Raw genomic sequence first — 19,263 nt, 5'->3', positions numbered from 1 at the left:
TTAATAGCATACTACAAATCCATTCCCTATCTCTAGTCCCAACTATTTTATAAAATTAGACAAAGGAAATGTTTGAAGTTTACAGATGCCCTTAAAACACAATTTACATAGAAACAGTTGTTTGGCCAATTACATATGATACTTACCCTTATTCTTTAGGGTATATCTCTAAGAAATTCTTCAAGACATTCTTTATTAAGTTGGTGTTATTGTTAATAAATCAATTGTTATTAATTTATATTTCTTAATATTTCCAACTGCTCTTCCCTTCTCTCCCCATTATATTTAATTATAGGAAATATGTGAGCAGAAGTCTGGCACTGACCTTCAAAACACAGAATTGGAAAATTGCTTGAAATGTAATGGATCTAAAAAAGGTGGGTAAGCTATGTCCTTTAAGGTTAGGAACTGAAACAACCACAAAAGGTCATTACCACACCCTTCCTTCCCTTTGTTGAAAGTCTGCTGCCAAGAACTCCCTTTCCCATCTATCAAAGTATTTCTTATTAGAAGCAATTAAGAGCTGCTCCTTCTTTTACCTTCCCGAGGATCAGGGATCAGAGGTTCTTTGAGGAGTGGCATAGAATCTTCTTCAGTGCTTTCCCATGGCCTAGAACAGGCTGTAAAACCTATAGACACAAATTTTAAGTGATTAATAAATAGCTGACATAAAAGGGAGAGATGCTTCATTAGACATAAATGCCCCGTTTTCTGTGTCTTGCTTTCTCTTAGCTGCTATAAGACATCAATGATAAAAACATAGAAGTCAATTGCAGAGTGTCAGAGAAGTGGTGCTCCATAAACTCTAATAAACATGAATAAATACCATCTATGTGGTTCTGGAAAAATGGCTCAGAGTGTTTGGAAGGTGCTTTGTGGCCACATCAAGAGGGTGCAGCCTCACAGTAGTAAGTTGGAAACGGAAAGTTGAGCATAAAATAAAGGGGCATATTTATCAACCTAGTATAAAGTATCCTGTAAGGCTTTCCTATAAATGACAAACCCGTGCCTCTAGACTGAGTACTTGGGATCATTAAGAAAATTGAAAGAAAAAAAAAAAGTAGACGTAGATATTTTCAAGGGAGTGGGGGCAATGGGAAGGCAACAAAACAAAGGTCCAAGACTCCCCACAAAGGGAGGCAGGGGAGAGACTTTTTTTTTTTCTTTTCTGCCTTCCTGGGGTAGGCTGGCCAGCCTGGGATAGATACACACAGGGGAGATTCCGAGAGCAGGTGTCAGGTCTGGAGGAGTTGGGGAGCATAAGCAGCGGTGGAGTCCTGCACGTGGTGACTTCGCAGCGTACCTGACAGGACAGCGCGCTGAAGAGGAACCCGGAGCGGGGATGAGTGGGGTGGGGGAGGGTCAGTCTAAGAGAACCCGACCGCCACCTCCTCACCCGACCTTTTCAAACCCCAGGACTCACTCCAGCACTCTGGCAGCCCCTCCTGGGAGGCTTTACAGCCCCGCACAGTGCTCCTCCCGGTAGCGCACGGTCTAGGTGCGGGGTACCCTCCTGCAATTTCTGCCCGGGCGGGGGCCTCAGGTGTTTGTTTTCTTTGCCTCTGCTCACCCAGCTGCCCGCCCTCCAGGTGGCCCCCTGACCTGGGAGGAATGCGGTGCGTGGGGCTGTGCTGTGCGGCGCCTCCCTGAGGTGCGCTGAGTTCCTGGTGCGCGTTGAAGGACAGTGGCAAACTATTGGCCAGTTAATGTCCCGCTCCCTCCTCATCCAGCACCACCCTGCTTTCCTCGCCCCTTCCGCCTTTAGTTTTCTATTTTACGATCTTCTTCTTAAGTTTGGGTAAATTCGCTGTTCCTAATCTGTTTCGTTGGAAAGGACCCGATGGTTTTCCTACTTATTTGAACGCTAATGCATAAAATGAAGTAGTGAGGTGGGAGGTGGGGAAAGAGGGAGGGGTGTGTGTGTGTGTGTGTGTGTGTGTGTGTGTGTGTGTGTGAGAGAGAGAGAGAGAGAGAGAGAGAGAGAGAGAGAGAGAGAGAGAGAGAGGGTGTGTGGGGGGGGGGGAGAACAAGAGTAAGCGCGAGAGACCTACCTAGGGGAGGGCTGGGGGCTTCCCTCTTCTGGAGGACAGACAGAATGATACATACTGTCATTAACAGTTTTGACCCACCCAGACCCCACCCTTCGGTTGCATCCATCACACAGTCATTACAAAGGGGCAGCCCTGTCGCACTGCTTGCCCTGCTCCTGGGGCTCTCCGGCTAGTTTAATGAAGTGCACCCAGCCGGGGCTATTGTGCAGCGCGAAGGAGGCAGGAACTAGACAGCAAGGATCTTAGCAGCTGCTCGCAGCATCCCCGGCTGCAGCAGCCCCGCAGCAGCAGCTAAGCCCAGACCTCAAGTGGATGGATGCCTCTGGAAGTGTTTTCCTGAAAGAACCCATCAGGCAGTGGAAGACTGTGGCAGGGCTAGTGAACTTAGATGGGGCTTTTCTCTCCTGCAGTTGAGCTGGCTGGAGGCAAGTGCAGTCACTCGGGTAATCGCGGGGGTGCTGGGGGGCGGGGGTGGTGGTGGGGGTGGTGGTGGTGGCGGTGGTTTTAAGCCGGTCCTTGGTCAAAAGGCGCCTTGTATCAATTTCCCCTCCAACCACGCAACTCTCCCTTTTACCTTTTGTTTTGTTAGCTTGGCTTTTTCCACCCCCTCCCCCTCCCTGTTATGATCTGAACCCTGCGTCTTGCTCTGGGGTTTGATTGTGCATTTAAATGTAATTCTGATTGGTGACTGTTCTCTTCTTTTTGTTGTGATTACTAGAGATACTTTAGTCCTGCCTTCCCAGTTCTGCGCCTTGCACAAGCAGTTTTGAAAAATTAAGTGCAAAAAGCATGACAAAGCAATATGAGGTTGCCCTGGTAAGTGAACTTTTAAACCAAAAATTACCATTTCTTCTCGTATGCTTGGTTTGTGGGTGGCTTGAAGGGAAGTCCTCACACACAAAGGGTTGGGGGCTGGGAGGAAGGATGATATAAGAAACAAACAAAAAACAGTACTTCTAATTTTGTTTTTCTCCTGTGATCATTAAACAAGTTTTGTGTTTATTTGATACTATTGGGATGGTAATGGACTTGATGCATTTAAAGTGGGTGAGAGTTGCCAGTCAGCAGGGGAGAGGTGCACCGGAGGGAGAGGAAGGGAACTAGGTTATTGTCTGGTTTCAAAAGAACCCTGGAGCTCTGACTTTCTGAACTTGGCACAGAAGCCAGGTCATTCCTGCTAGAAACCCTAAAGAAGAAAAGGAACAACGGGGTCACCCTCCCCTAGTACAACTATCTCTGTGTCCTCACCTGCACCGGAAGATCTTTCCTTTTCTTCTTCATACTTCCTCAGGTAGCAACATTAGAACCCATTCTTCTTAGACAAATTTTTAAATGCTGAATGATGATCAAATAATACTTTTGGAAATTCATTGTGGTCTTAAAAGGAATTGCTTATTACCCTCCTTACCACTGCTTATTTCTCTCCCTAAACCTTTTAAAACTAAAGTGTGCAGATTACTTTAGGCATGCTTCTTCAACATCCTCTTTGGATCTTTTTTTGTTTTAAAATAGGAAGTATATTCCAGGAAAAGATTTCTGAGTTTTGCTCCTTTATCTCATTCATTTTCTGAGAATAGCTATTCAATGTGATATTTGTGGCAAAGCTAACAATTCCAAGTCTGATGAAAGGCCCAACTTTTGCTTTGGAGAATTCTAAGTTGTTTGGATAGATCTGCACTTTTAAAGAAGAATTAATAGTGCTCAGTGTCCTAAAACTTTTTCTTTCTGTGGATCTAGTTGACTTTCAACTTATCTGAGGCTGTTGCCATGGAGATGCCTGGGATGCCCTATATTGGAATGGACCTGCACAGTCTCTGATGAGGCAAGGCCATCTAAGATTTCAAATTAGAAGGATAGGATTAAAAACAAAAATGCCCCCTAGAAGGGATTTATTTTGCCAAGCCCATTCTTAACATTAATTTCTATATGTGTAGTTATGATTGCATATGCCTATGGTTCTCAATATCTATTCTAAAATATTTTTAATAATTATGAACTTCCTATGGTCATAGGAAACAAATAACATTACAATAAAAAATCAATATATTTTAACTTATTTTAACAACTTAATTCTTGTCTATTCTACAAAAAGTTATTGTCACTTACTAGCAAATAGCACAGAAAAGTGATGCCTTATAAAGTCAGTTTTCAGAGTTATCAAAATTGCTTTTAGTCTTTGGTATTTTCAGTTACCATCCTTAACAGTGTTTTCCCTTTGGAGTTTCAAAACCAAATGCCCAACTAACTTATTGGTACAAGAGGAATCAATTCAGTAAAACTTGTGAAAAAAGTCTCAAAAAGAGTTTGGATTAGAATATCTGTATTTTATACATTTGTAATGTAAGAATTTTAATAGGGAAGTTTGCTTTCCTTCTGATTTTAGACTAACTGTGTCATTAACTATATCATTCATTTTGGACCATACTACTCGACTATCATAGCTATTTAATTATGTAATTAACCTTGAACTATATTAATACTATTTGGGGATTTTTAAATACACTTATTTAACTGTATGTACACAATATTAAAAATAAGAATTCATTATCTATTATTGTCTTATAAGTAAATATATGCCAGGTACATATGTAAAATTAGATTATTTTAATAGTTTGAGAAAATATCTTTAGTCAGTTATTCAGTTACACTCAATCTCAAATAAGCACTCAATTTTAGGTTTTTAATCTACATATTGAAAATATTGTTCCAGTTGAAGATGCTCATAAAAATAATTATTTAAAGTAAATTTGATAACTGAAAGTTATCTTCTAAGTTATAATTAACAGTACATGTAGTTTATTTACTTTAAAAGAACTTAAAACTATTTAATGTCATACATTCCTGATTCTTTCCCTCACTAATATGATTCTATGCCAATTTTAGGGTTGTAAATAGTCTCAATATGGAAAACTTTTCATCTCAGATTATAATATTATAATCTATTTTTCTAGAAAGTATAAATATCTTAATATATCTTTTTATACAGAAAATATAGATATTTTATTTAGATGTTTTGGGCACATTAGAAATATAGACTATAAGCAGCGCACAAGACATAGTGCAATTGAACAGGATGGTAATGAGTGAATCTGATGGTATGGGTGAAGGTGGTCACACTAGAATCAAGGGGATATGTATGTCAGAAATGTATGTTTGAACACCACATAAAATAAAAAAAAAAAAAAAAAAAAGAAATATAGTGACCATGTCCTGATATTTTCCCTAAACTGCAGTTCATTATAGTAAATTTTAAAAATAGCAGAAAGCTTATAATGTTTATAATAACAAAATTGTGTTTTGAATTAAGTAGTACTCTCCTAGAAATACTCATTGTTTCACATAACATTGACTTCATTTGAATAAATAGATGTTTATATAAAAAGGAGAAAAGTAGTGAGTTGTGGGTGGGGCGTCCAGGTTATCTAATGTTATATTACACATTTGACCCTTTGTACCATATCTAGGCCTTGAGATGTTTCTGTGAGCAGAGGCAAAAAAGAAATGACTGAAGTAAAATTATTATTTTAAAAATGCAAAATAGCATTCATTTATTATTTCTAATTAGTAGTAAATAGCTGAAAAGTTAACTTTAATAGTTAGCATTTGTCATTACGTTATCTGTCAGGATTCAGTAACATAGGTAAGTACTTTACACACACACACACACACACACACACATACACAATCTCAGTTAATCTTTCTAGTGTGTTGACTTTGCTTAGAAACTGAACAGTTAGGATCAGACAGCTCATAAACCATGAAGAGAAGATTTGAATGAAAATCTGACTCCAAACTTGGGTCCAAAATCAAACAAAATGAGAATCAAATAAAAGAAAAATATAAAATTGTTTGCTAGATTTAAAAAAAAAAAACCCTTCACTTAAACCCCACATAATCTCCACAAACTCTGATTACCTATTAATCCTGGTACTTTGCATGATAAAATATTTTTGAAGAAAATTTCTCTCACAGAAATATCCCTAATTATATCCCGATATTGGGTTTGGATACACTCACCTGGGTTGGCTAGTTATTTCTCTTTTGGAACATTAGTTGGGGAGAATTCATTGCATTCTCCATCCCACCCCAAAAAACAAAAGAAGAAAAATATTAACTCAATTATAATGACAAAAGTATTTTAAAATAAATACCAACAATGCTCACTTAATGAAAGAAAAAAATCTAACTGTAAATCCAGTTTTCCTTAAAAAGGAACTTAAATAAGCAGAGTGATTGTTAAAAATTCTACCAATTTAAATGAGTTGTAATTTTTATCTTAAAGACTTCAAATTTATGAATATGCTAACATTTGCTAAAGTAATAAAATGTTATATGATTTTATAGGTAGCAAATATTTGATGACTTTTTACCATAATATTTACCTTCTAAGTTAGAATTTTTCTTGTTGTATTTATAATCAATTACTTTTCCCCCCAACCATTCAGTGATTAAGGACTCTCTGCATTTTTTTAAGTCCTCATTTGATGAATTAAGAGAAATATAAATACAGAAGGTGATACAGAAAATTAAAAGCTTCACATGGAAACCTACTATCTCATTTCTTTTTAAACATTGATGTTGACAGACTCTAATAAATACTGAGGAAACAGCCTTTTCTGTTAAGATGCTTTACTTATCCATTCATTCATTCATTCATGCATTTATAAAATCTTTGGACCTGGAAGATTAGGACATAGATATTCTATGACTCCTGTTTATTTATTAGCTTAGATCTGCAAAAGTAGAGATGTTAGGATTTCATCAAGATAAGTCAAGCCCCTCTAAGTACCAATGAATAAATGTTAAAGATATCCTTTACATTCTACGGACACCTGTTCAGTATTTCACTTTCACCTGAGGAGAAATGAAAGCACTCAGAATAACTATCTGTGCTTTATGCAATAAATGGGCTCCTGACTTGTTTTGTGTAAATCTTTATTTTTTTCCTGATTGATTTACTTTTTTTTAGAAGTGCTGAGAGCTTGTGCATTTTAAAAAAGTATTTGCATTAATGATCTTGTTAAGTGAAGAACTTTTTAAAAATTGATTCATCCATTTTGTAAGTTTCAGATTTTTCTGAAGTAAAATCATTCAGATCTACCTATTTAACCACATTACTATGAGAGTAACAATAAGTGTTTTTTTAAGTCAGATAATTTTGAACTTTTAAGTACCATGATATAGAATGTGAGGCTTGAGTGTTAAGTTCCACACTGTTCTAGTGATGAATTATATATAACAACTCTGTTTCACTTTGACATTGGAGCAAAACACCTGAATTTTACCCCCAAGAAACTAATTTTAGTGGCTGCCTCATTAAAAATGAAGTTCAGGCTCAGTTTTAAGTCATGGTTAATAAAATATTTATATAATTTTCAATTTTATCCTTGATTTGCAAATTTATATTACATTATGATGTACCAAAATCAATGACTGCATCTAGATATTTTCCTTTCCATTTAAATTTGTCCAAAGTACACAAATCTGTCTTTATAACTAATAAATACATGTAAATATATATATAAAAAGTTATGTGTGCATCATAATGAGGCAAAAGAGAAAAGTTATTAAAGCAGTTTTTCAGTTTTAAACTTATGGGATAATTAACACCACAAAACTAAATTGTAACTGATAAAAATGTTAACCATATTTATTGTTAGCTAAAAAATACAGGAATATTTTAGAATACATCTATAGAGTCTATTTTCTTCTACTTCTCCATTATTTCTTTCTTATAACTTCATACAAAATTATAAATTAATAGGAAAAATATGAACCATTTTTAAGTCAGAGGGGGAAAAAAGGACCTTAAGGAGATTTAACATGGTCTTGGAATCCCTCAAGCTATGCACCTCATTATTCCTGTAAATTCTTTTGAACATGAAATCATTGTATTTTGTGGTAACAATGAACTTATGTGTTGTGGACTTTCACAGCTTCTTAGAGCATGAAGGGTTACAAGGAAAGGTAACTTAATATCAACTAGATATCACTACACTTGACAGACATTGATAAAAACTGAGAAGGCAGTGTTAATGGTTTCAATTTTTTAAATTAGGGATTATGAAGTTAGTAAAACCTGAGGTCATTACCATTAAGAACTAAACACTCAGCTTTTTGAGTATTTACATAAAACTAATAATAATAAATATAAAGAGCTGATTAACATTATACATATTTAATAAAATCTCAAAAATTACCACTATCCCTTGTTAAAGATAATTAGCACTAAGATTGCTATAGAAATCTAATTTGAATTTCTAACGTCTAGTGTTTACTCTATCACCATTATGTCTGATATCATGGCAAAGAATGGTACTTATCGTATGTTTGATTTTTGCCATGAGTACCATAACATTTTGATGTCTCTTGGAGTACACATGAATAATATACTTCACTCAACAAACATTGTATGATTATACTTTTAGGTTAGGCATGATGCTAGAGCCTGGAAATGCCCTGCTTAAAAATGGTTGTGTTGCCAAGTAATGTTCAGGCTGCATATGAGATAGACATGTCAACAAAGGTTATATGCATTGAGATAGTCAGTATTAGAAGTATGACTAAGATGTTTTTAGACCATAGAGGAAGCTGTCACCAATTTGCTTGCAATTGGTATTCATGTGGAATTTAGGTAGTCTCCTCAGTGGAGGTGAATTTTTGCATACTGACTTTGTGGGTTTTTTTTTCATTTTTAAAAAATGTAGTAATAGATCTTCAGATAATATTCAGAAAGATGAAATCTGAATTTTTTTCTCTTCTTTACATTTTGATATGTATTTATGATGAGGGAGAACAGGTTTTCCATGTAGGATGCTGAGTGTTTCAAGATTCATTAGTGTAATTTCTCAGATGCACTGCCTTTGATAAATGTGCACAGCCGGGAGAGCCTTTAATATATTGATTATGTTAGTGTTTAGTTGCTAGTAGCATAATGGATAAAGCCAAGGCTCCATTTTTATTCTTCCATGTTCTAAAAAAAAAATACACCACACACACACACACACACACGTATCCTGTAGATTGTATAAAATATCAAAAGCAAAAGTAATTAAACACTGTAAATGCTGAGGGAGATTGCCCGTGAACTGAGCTAAAATGAAAAAGGGGAGTGATAAAGAGGTTATTTGAGAGGAAATGGTGTGAAAATGTTTTAGAATAGGAAAGAAAGTTCTGCTTCATAACAATAAGATATCACCTAAAATGATTTCACCTTTATATTACTTTCACATTTGCAATGGAGAAGGGAAGTATTTTTCATCTGAAATGTTCCTTATTTATGATCAACTTCATAATTATTTTCTTAAACCCCAAATGTATGTAGTTTTACTGTGAAAGCCCTTCACTTCAGAGTGATTAGAACTTAGTGTGAATATCATTGTGTATTTTGTTCTCTGATAAAAGTGGCAATACAGTTTAACTCGTTCTTGCTGGGATTCTCTCCTTGGCAACAATTTTTTTATTTCCCTGTGTTCATTTTTTAGGAAAATCCTCTCAGCATTGTTATATGTATTATTTTATAGGAAGGAAGTATGTAAAATACACTTGAACTCGTTTTACTTGTGAATTTGAATAGCATTCAGATTAGAATGATTTCCCAGAATTTTGTAGGCTTGCCCAATCCAGCTGTATATTTTATATGCTAATGTAAATTCTATTTTTGTTCCCCTTGGGGGTTTAAGTGATTATAATTGTTGCTCTTCAAAAGCCAAACAGATGATGATTGCTGCTTCAGGAGTATACCAAAAGAAACTGGCTTTCATTAAACCTGCTCATCCACTTCATAATTATCTCCATTTTATCTAGCTAAGAAGCAGGAAAAAATGGCAAGTACAGTTCATTGAAGCCAGCTCAGTTATTTAAACATCGCTTTATTGAACTAGCAGGAGGTGTTAAAGTAGGGGGAATGTTTTCATTCTAATACTGATATGTAGCCAGTGGCCCAACTCAAGAGTTAGTTGAGCATCAAATGCCAGAGGCCACAGAAAATGAAAGGGGAGATATTTTGAGCTATTCTGAGAGGAGTCCTCTAGTGGATACAATAAATAGTACTGCAGTGACAACTATTCTAAAATATTCTTTTTTGCTTGTTCTCCTTCCTATAAGTTCGAAGTGGAGTTATCAATTTAGTATCCACTAAGAAAGACTCAGAAATACATGCTAAATGAAATGGGAGATTTCCTATAGAATGTGGGGGAAAAAAAGAGGGTGGGGGATACTGAAAATTCTACAAGGAGGCGAAATCCTGAGATCAAGAGTCCTTCAGGGAGTTCTTGTGAGCAGTGAGCTTTATGATCCAACCATGGCTCAGAAAGCAAATTCTCATGGAGGCTGGTTTTCCTCAATATCTCTCCTACATGAGTGACACAGTGGCTCTGAGTTATCTGTTCCTTACCCCTAGGCTGGCCTTGGAGTTAGGTTGCACTAAAATATGTTTTTGACCATATATATTGCTGGCTGTCCTCCTTGAACTCTTTCCCAGGGGAATATAAAAGTGTCAGAGCCAACAGCTGTTCAAACTTCCAGCTGTGAGAATGTAACTCTGCTGGTTGGAGAAAAATTCAGAAAGGGCTCTCCCTCTAAAATTTTGAAAGAGCCATATTTTAGAAACCAAATTCTCTTAGTTATAACATTATTTTCATAAACAGCAACCAAAGAAATGTAAGGTTTCATTTTGACTATAGACTTTCATTTTCATGTTCTGTGATAGTTGAGCCAAGTTTCAGACAATTTCACTTACATTTTAACATAGGGTTGTAATCTTACAACTCGATTTTAAAATTTTTGGAAACTCACATCAAAAAGAAAATCAAAACTTTTCTGTAATAATAATAATAATAATAATAATAATAATAATAATTTTTTAACAAAAGAAACATGGACCTGACAGGATTTGGGGTAATTTACTAGAGAGTTGTATACATTAATTTTTCTCTTTCAATTCCTATGCCATAAGAATAAAATTTTTTCAGCATTGATATATGTATTTTGTTTTTTGCTTCACAATAATCCCAGGAATTAAGAAAAGCAAATGTTGTTTTTTATATATATATGAATGTTGTTATATATATAAATCTACAGTTTTAAAACCAGAATCTGGGCATATCAACCCCTTTTATCAACATCTTAATCAACATCTCCTTGATCTACCCACAGCTTGCCAATTAATGATTTTGAATTATATCTAGACTGCAAAGTCTTTTCTAAACCCTGAAAGTAGAATGTTCCCAAGGACTATGTATTTTCCCAGTGATCCCCTAGGTAATCTATGAAATTTGCATTTTTCCATCCTGGGCAACAGGATATCAATGGCTTGTTCTCTGGAAAACCTACATTAAAAACTACCTGGTGGTGTGGCAGCTTTGGAATTCCTGTGTAGAGATTTGCTTGGTTATACAACACTCTAGTTTCCTACCAACAAGCCCTACAAAAGCCATAAGTCTGAGAAAATACCTGCTGCACCTAGACCTGTCCTAGATAAAAAATGATGAAAATTACCTAATTGATTTTCTCACCTCACCATCACTTTCTTGTCTTACATCTAGGACATAACTGTGCTTTGTTATCCTAAGCTTGTGCTGCCCCTGTTACTGACATTGCTAAAATCAAGCTCTGCTAGGACAATATCTCTTTCCCTTCCAAGGTGAAAGGTTGTTAGTCTAAATACATTAATTTCCGTTAATGGAAAAATATTAAGGAGAGTTCTGGTTGTGGTTAATTAAAAGTTGTTACTAGGGAAAATGCCATCATTTTTATAAGACAGTTCTTGTGAGTAACTTGTAGAATGATCATGACAGGCGAACTATTTATTTTTCTGGTAGTTTCTTAACTGCATATTATCTCTTGAGCTCCATCGCTGAAAGGATTGCTTACTTATTTTAAAGTAGGACAATTAAAAACAAACCAATAGGAATACATAACTCAGAAAAATTTGATTTGGTAGTATTGGATTATCTTTCTATGGCTTCAGTAGACGTAAAAGCTATAAATAGAGCACACTAAAATCTATCTTTCTCAGTGGAATGACGGTAATATCACAGGATTATTTCACGTATCTGTTGTTTTATTTTACTAACTGGAAATTCTGGAAAATCACACATATTCTGTGACCTCACAGCCATGTAAATGTAAATAAAATCTTATTAAGATATTCCAGTTAAATTTCTTTCAGCATAACATGAAGTACATATTTGGCAACTATTTGAATTAATCTACTCAACAGAGAACGCTGCTGACTCAAAATAGTTCCAGCCACAGTTTATTTTAACTCCATGTTAACTGAGCAATCTGTCCTGAAAAAAAAAATCAGTAGTTTTTGTTTACTTTATATTCTTTTTTCATCAGGATCATCTTTGGAGCTTTTATAAGCACATTTACTTAGACCTCACCTCAGAATTACTAGCTAGACTCTCCCAGAGTGGAGACTAGGCATATATACTTGAAAAAGACCTCCATGGGTAGATACAGGCATGGATGCACAGCTATGTGTGAGAACCCCGGGGCTTCCTTCTCACCAGTTCTATCATTCATTGACTCTATGGCAGGCACTTTCCTGAGTGCTTGACAAATGCTCTTTCACTTAATGCTCACAGCATCCCAAAATGTGACTATTATTTGTAATGCCCATTTCTTTTTTTTTTTTTTGTATTTTATTTATTTATTTATTTATTTATTTTTTATTGGTTGTTCAAAACATTACAAAGCTCTTGACATATCATATTTCATACATTTGATTCAGGTGGGTTTTGAACTCCCAATTTTACCCCAAATACAGATTGCAGAATCACGTCAGTTACACATCTACATTTTTACATAATGCCCTATTAGTAACTGTTGTATTCTGCTACCTTTCCTATCCTCTACTATCTCCCCTCCCCTCCCCTCCCATCTTCTCTCTCTACCCCATCTACTGTAATTCATTTCTCTCCTTATTTATTTTCCCATTCCCCTCACAACCTCTTATATGTAATGCCCATTTCACCAAATGGAAAACTGAGGCTTAGAAAGGCGGGGCAAAATGCCCAAAGTTGTATATATATCAAGGACATGGGAGAGGCAGAACCAGAATTCATGTCTGCTTGAATACTTTTAACTGTGACACCCCTGAACTTAAAAGCCTTTTTAATATACAGAGAGAAAATGTATGGCTGTATTTTATAGCTGTAATTTCCCACCTAGAAGCTTCAATTTTGCTGCTTTGATTACCATAAGAATATCCAGAGCGTACAGAGATTGTTTCATTTTATAGCCTTAAAAGAGAGTCACTATTTTCGTGTGAAAAGAGACATGGTCTAATAGGTAAACGATACTTTAAAATTATAAGTAAAATGTTTTGCTTTCTTTGTATAAAGGTCACTTTCTACATCAGTTCTTAATTTACAACTCAAGGAACTGCCATAATTTCATTGCAAAGATTATTCAGATATGTGACAATGCTGGAAGGGCATGATTTTCCTTCCAGGTTAGTTCCTTATAAAAATATTAACACTTGTCTAAAATCATTGCTGATAAATGCAGTTTCCAGAGTGGACTATGCAATTTTAAGATTTGTTCTTTCTGATTTAGGGCTGACACCAATATTTAGAATAGTGATGACTCATGGATAGGACTGAAATTTGTTTTTCATGGGTTTATACATTTTTCCCCTTGAATTGCACCAAAAATGGTTTTTTAATTGGCTTTAACTCATGCCCAATAAATTGGATGAAAATTGATTGCCGCAGTCATGTTTGGTTTAAAATTATTCAAGACTGCGCCATGAGTCAAATGAGTGCATAAGTGAAGGCAGTGGCACTTTTTGTCCTCTGTTTATGACAAATAGGGTTTTTTCAAAATGGTCATAATTCCTATTTAAAAATTAATGTATGTCTTCAGTTCTTAAAGCTTAAAATATAGTAACATAACACATGAAACACATCTTATGATAAAAAAGTTTCTCTTTTTTGCTGTTGTTTCTTAGTACCTTGTTTACCAGTTCTTGCAACACCACACATTTAATCATAATAAGCTTTTAAGATAGATATAATACCTAATAGTAGCTCTTATTAAACTCCTAACCATGATATTAGAGTATTTCTAAATAGTAAAATGAAAATGTTTAGTGACTGCATCATCCTGTAGAGTTGAGACAGTGTGCCAGTTTCCCATTCTCTGTAGAGGCATTTTATTTATTTATTTTTGTAGAGTGATTTTAAAGATAAAAATTAAGTGATATGAAAATTGAATTAACTCAGGTGACTGTTTAGGACACTGAAATAACAATTCACTAAATGCTGCCTGTCAGGAAGCCAGTTTCTGTTCTAATTCATTATAATTATTTATTGTACTATGGTTTTCATTTACTTATATGCCATAGAAATGTAAGCAAATCACTTTAAAGACTTTTCTGGTTGGTAAGGAAGGTGAATTTTATGGGATTCTTGAGTGACTAAGGGAAAGTAGGTAATTAGGAAAAAGAAATAATTAAATAAAAAAGAAAATTCTTTGACCATCATAATATGGATTGGCAGTAAATGAAGGAAATAGTTGATGCTCTTGTATCCAATTAATATTAGGTAATTCTGATAGGTTAGGGTAATTACTTCTGATATTGTAGTCTAAGAAACTGGTAGGTCAATTTCTGAGATTTTGTCATATTGCTCTGTAATGTTTATTTTTTATGTGTTTAAATCTCAAGGCTTGTTTTTGTAAGTAAATATTATTTTGTTTATAAAGCATAAAGCTCCAGGGCTGTGAATCTGACCCCACTCTGAATCTAAGTCATCTTTTAGGAGGTCATTTGTCCTTGCCACCCAGTATCTAGCTACTGCTCCAACCTGGTGGCTATGAGAGCCTGAAGCTTGAACTATAGAGGTTCTTTTTTTTTTTTTTCTGTCAAAACACAAACCTACATGTTTTGCTGATTTGTAAGAAAGAATGCATGCTCAGAATTTTTACAGATGTAATAATGCATAAATATAAAGGAAATAGTAACCATAAATTTCATATCACTAATTACTTCAAAATAGCCACTGTTTAGTGTTCTAGTGAACACCCTTTATATGAGGTTAAATAAGCTCAATAATTTTTCATGAAAAATCTTCACATATTATTAAATAATAAGTACACTATCCTTTTTAATGTCTTTATAAATGTTTACTATATGATAATAATACAGGTCAATAAGTTGACCTCTTAAAATATATAAAAACTAAATAATTAAATCTCTTTAAACCCAAAACCAATATTACCTGGTTGCTGGACATCCTAGGAAATCTTATATTTCTCAAAATCCTAGCATGTTTGATCTGAATCATTTTTAAAAAGCAGCTATCAATCTTATATCTTTTCCATTTGTCAAGATAAGTGGCATGGCAAGACATAAGTATGATTATTTCTGATGTAAAAAGAATTTTGTCTCTTTATGTTAACTGTCATATCTATTTTCTTTATGGTTCTGTTCTCTTTTACTTATTATGTCATCTGCTGTGTATCTTTAAAGTTACTGAATTTTACATCTAAAATTACCTAAGAGATAATCTAATAACTAGTAGTTAAGGACTTGGCCCCTGGGGACAAACTGCTACAAGTCAAATCCCAAATCTGTCCATTTCTAGTTACGTGATCATGAACAAATTACAGTGTCCTTAGTTTCCTCATCTGTAAAATGACAGGAATATTGTGAGGGTTAACTGACTCGGTGCACCTAGAGAATTCAAGTGCTTCCTGGCACATTGCACACATCACCCATTATCATTGGGATTACTAATCTAGGTTTCTGTGATGTTCAGTCAGAGTGCTTGCTGAAGGGAATCAGCTAGTTAGTGGGAGAAATCATGCTAGGATTCATGTCTCCTTAATCCCAGCCTAGGGATCTTTGCCTAATGACAATATTTGTCTTTTCACAGCAGTGTTAAGATCTCCTTAGGCACAAAGATACATTTGAGGCACACCACAGCTCAGCAGGGACCCTGCCCCAAAGTTTCTGGTTCCCTGTTCCTCTCCCTCATAGCCCTCTAGACTTGTTGGCATGAAACTATTATCTGAACAGAACCGTGTCATTTTTACAGTGCCTGCTATTCATATTTTGACCATAAAACACTTGCATTATTATTGTAGTCATGCATCCCTCTTCTACAACTGTCAGTCTGTCCTCTATCACTATATTATATGATTTTCCCTCTCATTCCAAAAGGTCTTATTGAGTTTTAGACAAAAGCTCCTCAACCCTGTTTACGTCTTGGATCTGACTCCTGAACCTTTGAATCTCTTCCTGCTTAGCAGTTAAAAAATTCACAGTTGTCAATGGGTATAACCTGTTTCTGGTAACTTTGCATCTGAACTTCCGTTTGCTGACTTTCAAAGCCAGCATATGACTTGACTCTACTAACAACCTGTTACCCTCTGTTTTCCATTCTCCATTTCCTCCACTGTTGACAGCCTGGTCTTCTGTACCAAAACCCTTCAGTTTTTACCTCTGAACCTCCTTTTGTTTGCTCTGAACACAGTCTTCTATCCCAGCAGAATAGACTTATATGAAAAACCTTTAAAACTGAGCACTGAACACTGTAATATATATACATATACACACACACATATATGTATATATTAATATCTTCCTCTTGTATACTGACCTTCTAAAGAGGTTCAAAATTTTGTTTATTCTTTTGCTATGACTAATATGGAGACACATCTCTTTTAGTATTCCTTTTACATCTAGAGAATATTAATATTCTGGAAAAAAATCAATGTTCTATGAGTTAAATAATGAGTACTGACATAAAAGGAAGGCTTTTCTTTTTATTGTCTGTACAAGGAGTCTAGAAATATCAGCAAGAGAAAAAAAGAAATTTCACAGTAAAATTGTGTCAAAATAATTCAAGGAAATGTCTATTTGTTACTCAAAAAGCTTAAACAGTCTGTAACACCATTCATTTATGTTACAACTTTCAACTTGTGTTTACAAAAACTGACATTTCAAACAACCATGTTCTCTAATTTTTTATGCTAGAATGACAGTGACCAAAGGAATATAATATTATTTCTAGTACAACACTATCCTCAGCCTCAAAATGCATATATATATATATATATATATATATATATATATATACTCCATCAGAGAGAGAGATTTTCCACTTAATCATATCAACAAGAAGAGGTAAGGGTAATTGGTGTGAAATGGCAATAAACAAGAGCATTGGCTATTCTGTGTGTTTGCATAAGTGGTTATTCCTGGGGTTAATTATACTTCCTCATAGAAATTTGGTAGTCACATGACTGAGCGTGACCTTAAATAGGTTAATCTTATCAAGTTAAGACACTTTTAGAATGGACACAGATGCCTGTTGAAACTTAAGAATACTAAGTCTAGCAGGGCATGGTGGCACACACCTGTAATTCCAGTGGCTCCAGAGGCTGAGGCAGGAGGATCCCGAGTTCAAAGCCAGCCTCAGCAATTTAGTAATGCCCTAAGTAACTGAGGGAGGCCCTGTTTCTAAATAAAAAAGTAAAATTTTGGGATGTGGCTCAGTGGTTAAGTGCCCCTGACTTCAATTCCTAGTACCAAAACTAACAACAACAACAACAAACCCATTAAGTTTGTTCCATTGTGACTTACAGTGAAGCAAGACCTCCAAAGTTTATGATTCATTCTTTAATCAGGCTACAAATATTTATCTTCTTCCATTTCACTTATTTACTGATAGTTCACATCTATAGCTGCCTCTGTGCCAATCCGTAGTAAAGCAAGCCCAGGAGGAAATTGCAAAACTATAAACTATAAGCAAGATTTAGTATTTTTAAGTGGACATTATTAGTTCTACATTGTTTTGTTTAAAACAAACAAAAAACTATTATAAAAATCTGTTTAAATAGATTGCCTTTATATTCCTTTGAATATTTATTTTGATAGATTTTTCAAGTATAGACAACCTAAGAAATAGAAAACTCAACCTGAAAGCACTAGTAGCCTATGTAATAAGTAGCCAAATATGTGTGTGTGTGTGTGTGTGTGTGTATGGGAAATGTGACAAGGACATTAGAAGTGATTTCTTTTAATGCTATAAATGATCAGTAACTTTTAAAATCTTGCTTTAGAATTAACACAGAATGGTAAATTAGAATAGATAATGTATATATGCATAAAATTGAAAAATATATATCTTGATATAAAATAAAAAAATTTAATTTGATTAGACTGTGATGATATATTTTTGACTCAACTTGATTTCACAAATAATTAACTGAATTATAAACTACATTTAATGTCAAACACTAACATCTGAGTCTAAAGTAACAATAGCCATAATTAATACCAAAGAGAATAAAAGATTACAGGAAGACCAACATTCAGAAACTGCTCTCTACTTCTATTCACCTTAGAAATGTTGCCTAAATTCCTAATGCCTAAGCTGTGCCCCTGAAAATGAGAAATAATTTATGTCCTTCCTTACCTCCTGAGGTTACAATGATAAATATGTAAAAGTGCATTGAGCTTTTTGTGATAAAAGGTACTATAAAAATCTAAGGTGTTTTTATTATTATATCAGTCAAATGGGATCTCAGACTCAGTTCCTTTTTGAAGATCCACAACATTTTATGGGAGAATCATGAAATTGTATTGGGAAATATATTGAAGTCACATAACAGGGCAGACAAAAGATTTTATGTTTTCTGGGGCCTTTGAAACTTGGTTACAATTAGAAATGTGAGAAGATATTTATCATAGACTATGCCACATAGGACATTAATGAGAGCAAATTAAAATATTTAAAAGATTATGTAAAGGCAGGAATTCTAATTCTGGCTTCATCAAACAATGTGTTAAGATACCATTTTGTTTCCATAATTGTAGTTATCTTGTATTGGTTCTTCCTCCATTCTAGGAAGTTTGATTATTTTAACTTATGATTACATTTAAACTCATGCTGAACTTAAATTGATAATTATTATTATCATTTTATAGATCAGGAAACCAAGGATTAGAAGTGATAAAGTAACTTGTCCAAGGCCCTACAGTGGTGGAGTCATGTTCAAATCCACGTACATCTGAAGTCAAAGCCCAGGCTCTTAACAATTTGCAAAACTGTAACTCCTAGAAGGGTAAATTTACAGTGTCTATTTAAAATAGGGTTGTTTTTTTTTTTTTTTTGACAAGCTGTACTATTAAAAACTTATAGAAATAGTATACAAAAAAAATTAGAAGGAAATGCAATAACAAAACCCAAACATA

The 19,263-nt window shown here is 34.7% G+C and overlaps 1 protein-coding gene across 2 annotated transcripts in view; it reads left to right on the top strand.

Moving 5' to 3' along the window:
- Positions 1-2,773: 2,773 nt before the first annotated feature.
- Elavl2 (ELAV like RNA binding protein 2) overlaps positions 2,774-19,263 on the top strand; it is a 153,348-nt gene continuing 136,858 nt past the window's right edge. Inside the window, exon 1 of one of the 2 annotated variants that reach the window (XM_058586392.1) lies at positions 2,774-2,867. In XM_058586392.1, the coding sequence (XP_058442375.1) occupies positions 2,841-2,867 (27 nt within the window). In that variant the 5' untranslated portion in view covers positions 2,774-2,840. The remainder of the gene's footprint in view (positions 2,868-19,263) is intronic. The other variant, XM_058586386.1, reaches the window with a different exon arrangement.

The sequence above is a fragment of the Marmota monax genome, unplaced genomic scaffold (genome assembly GCF_021218885.2).
Source record: "Marmota monax isolate L192 unplaced genomic scaffold, Marmota_monax_Labrador192_F-V1.1 WCK01_AAM20220418_F8-fsc00033, whole genome shotgun sequence".
Classification (NCBI taxonomy): domain Eukaryota; kingdom Metazoa; phylum Chordata; class Mammalia; order Rodentia; family Sciuridae; genus Marmota; species Marmota monax.
The sequence above is the reverse complement of the archived record's forward strand: the minus strand, read 5'-3'. Positions and strand labels throughout refer to the sequence as shown.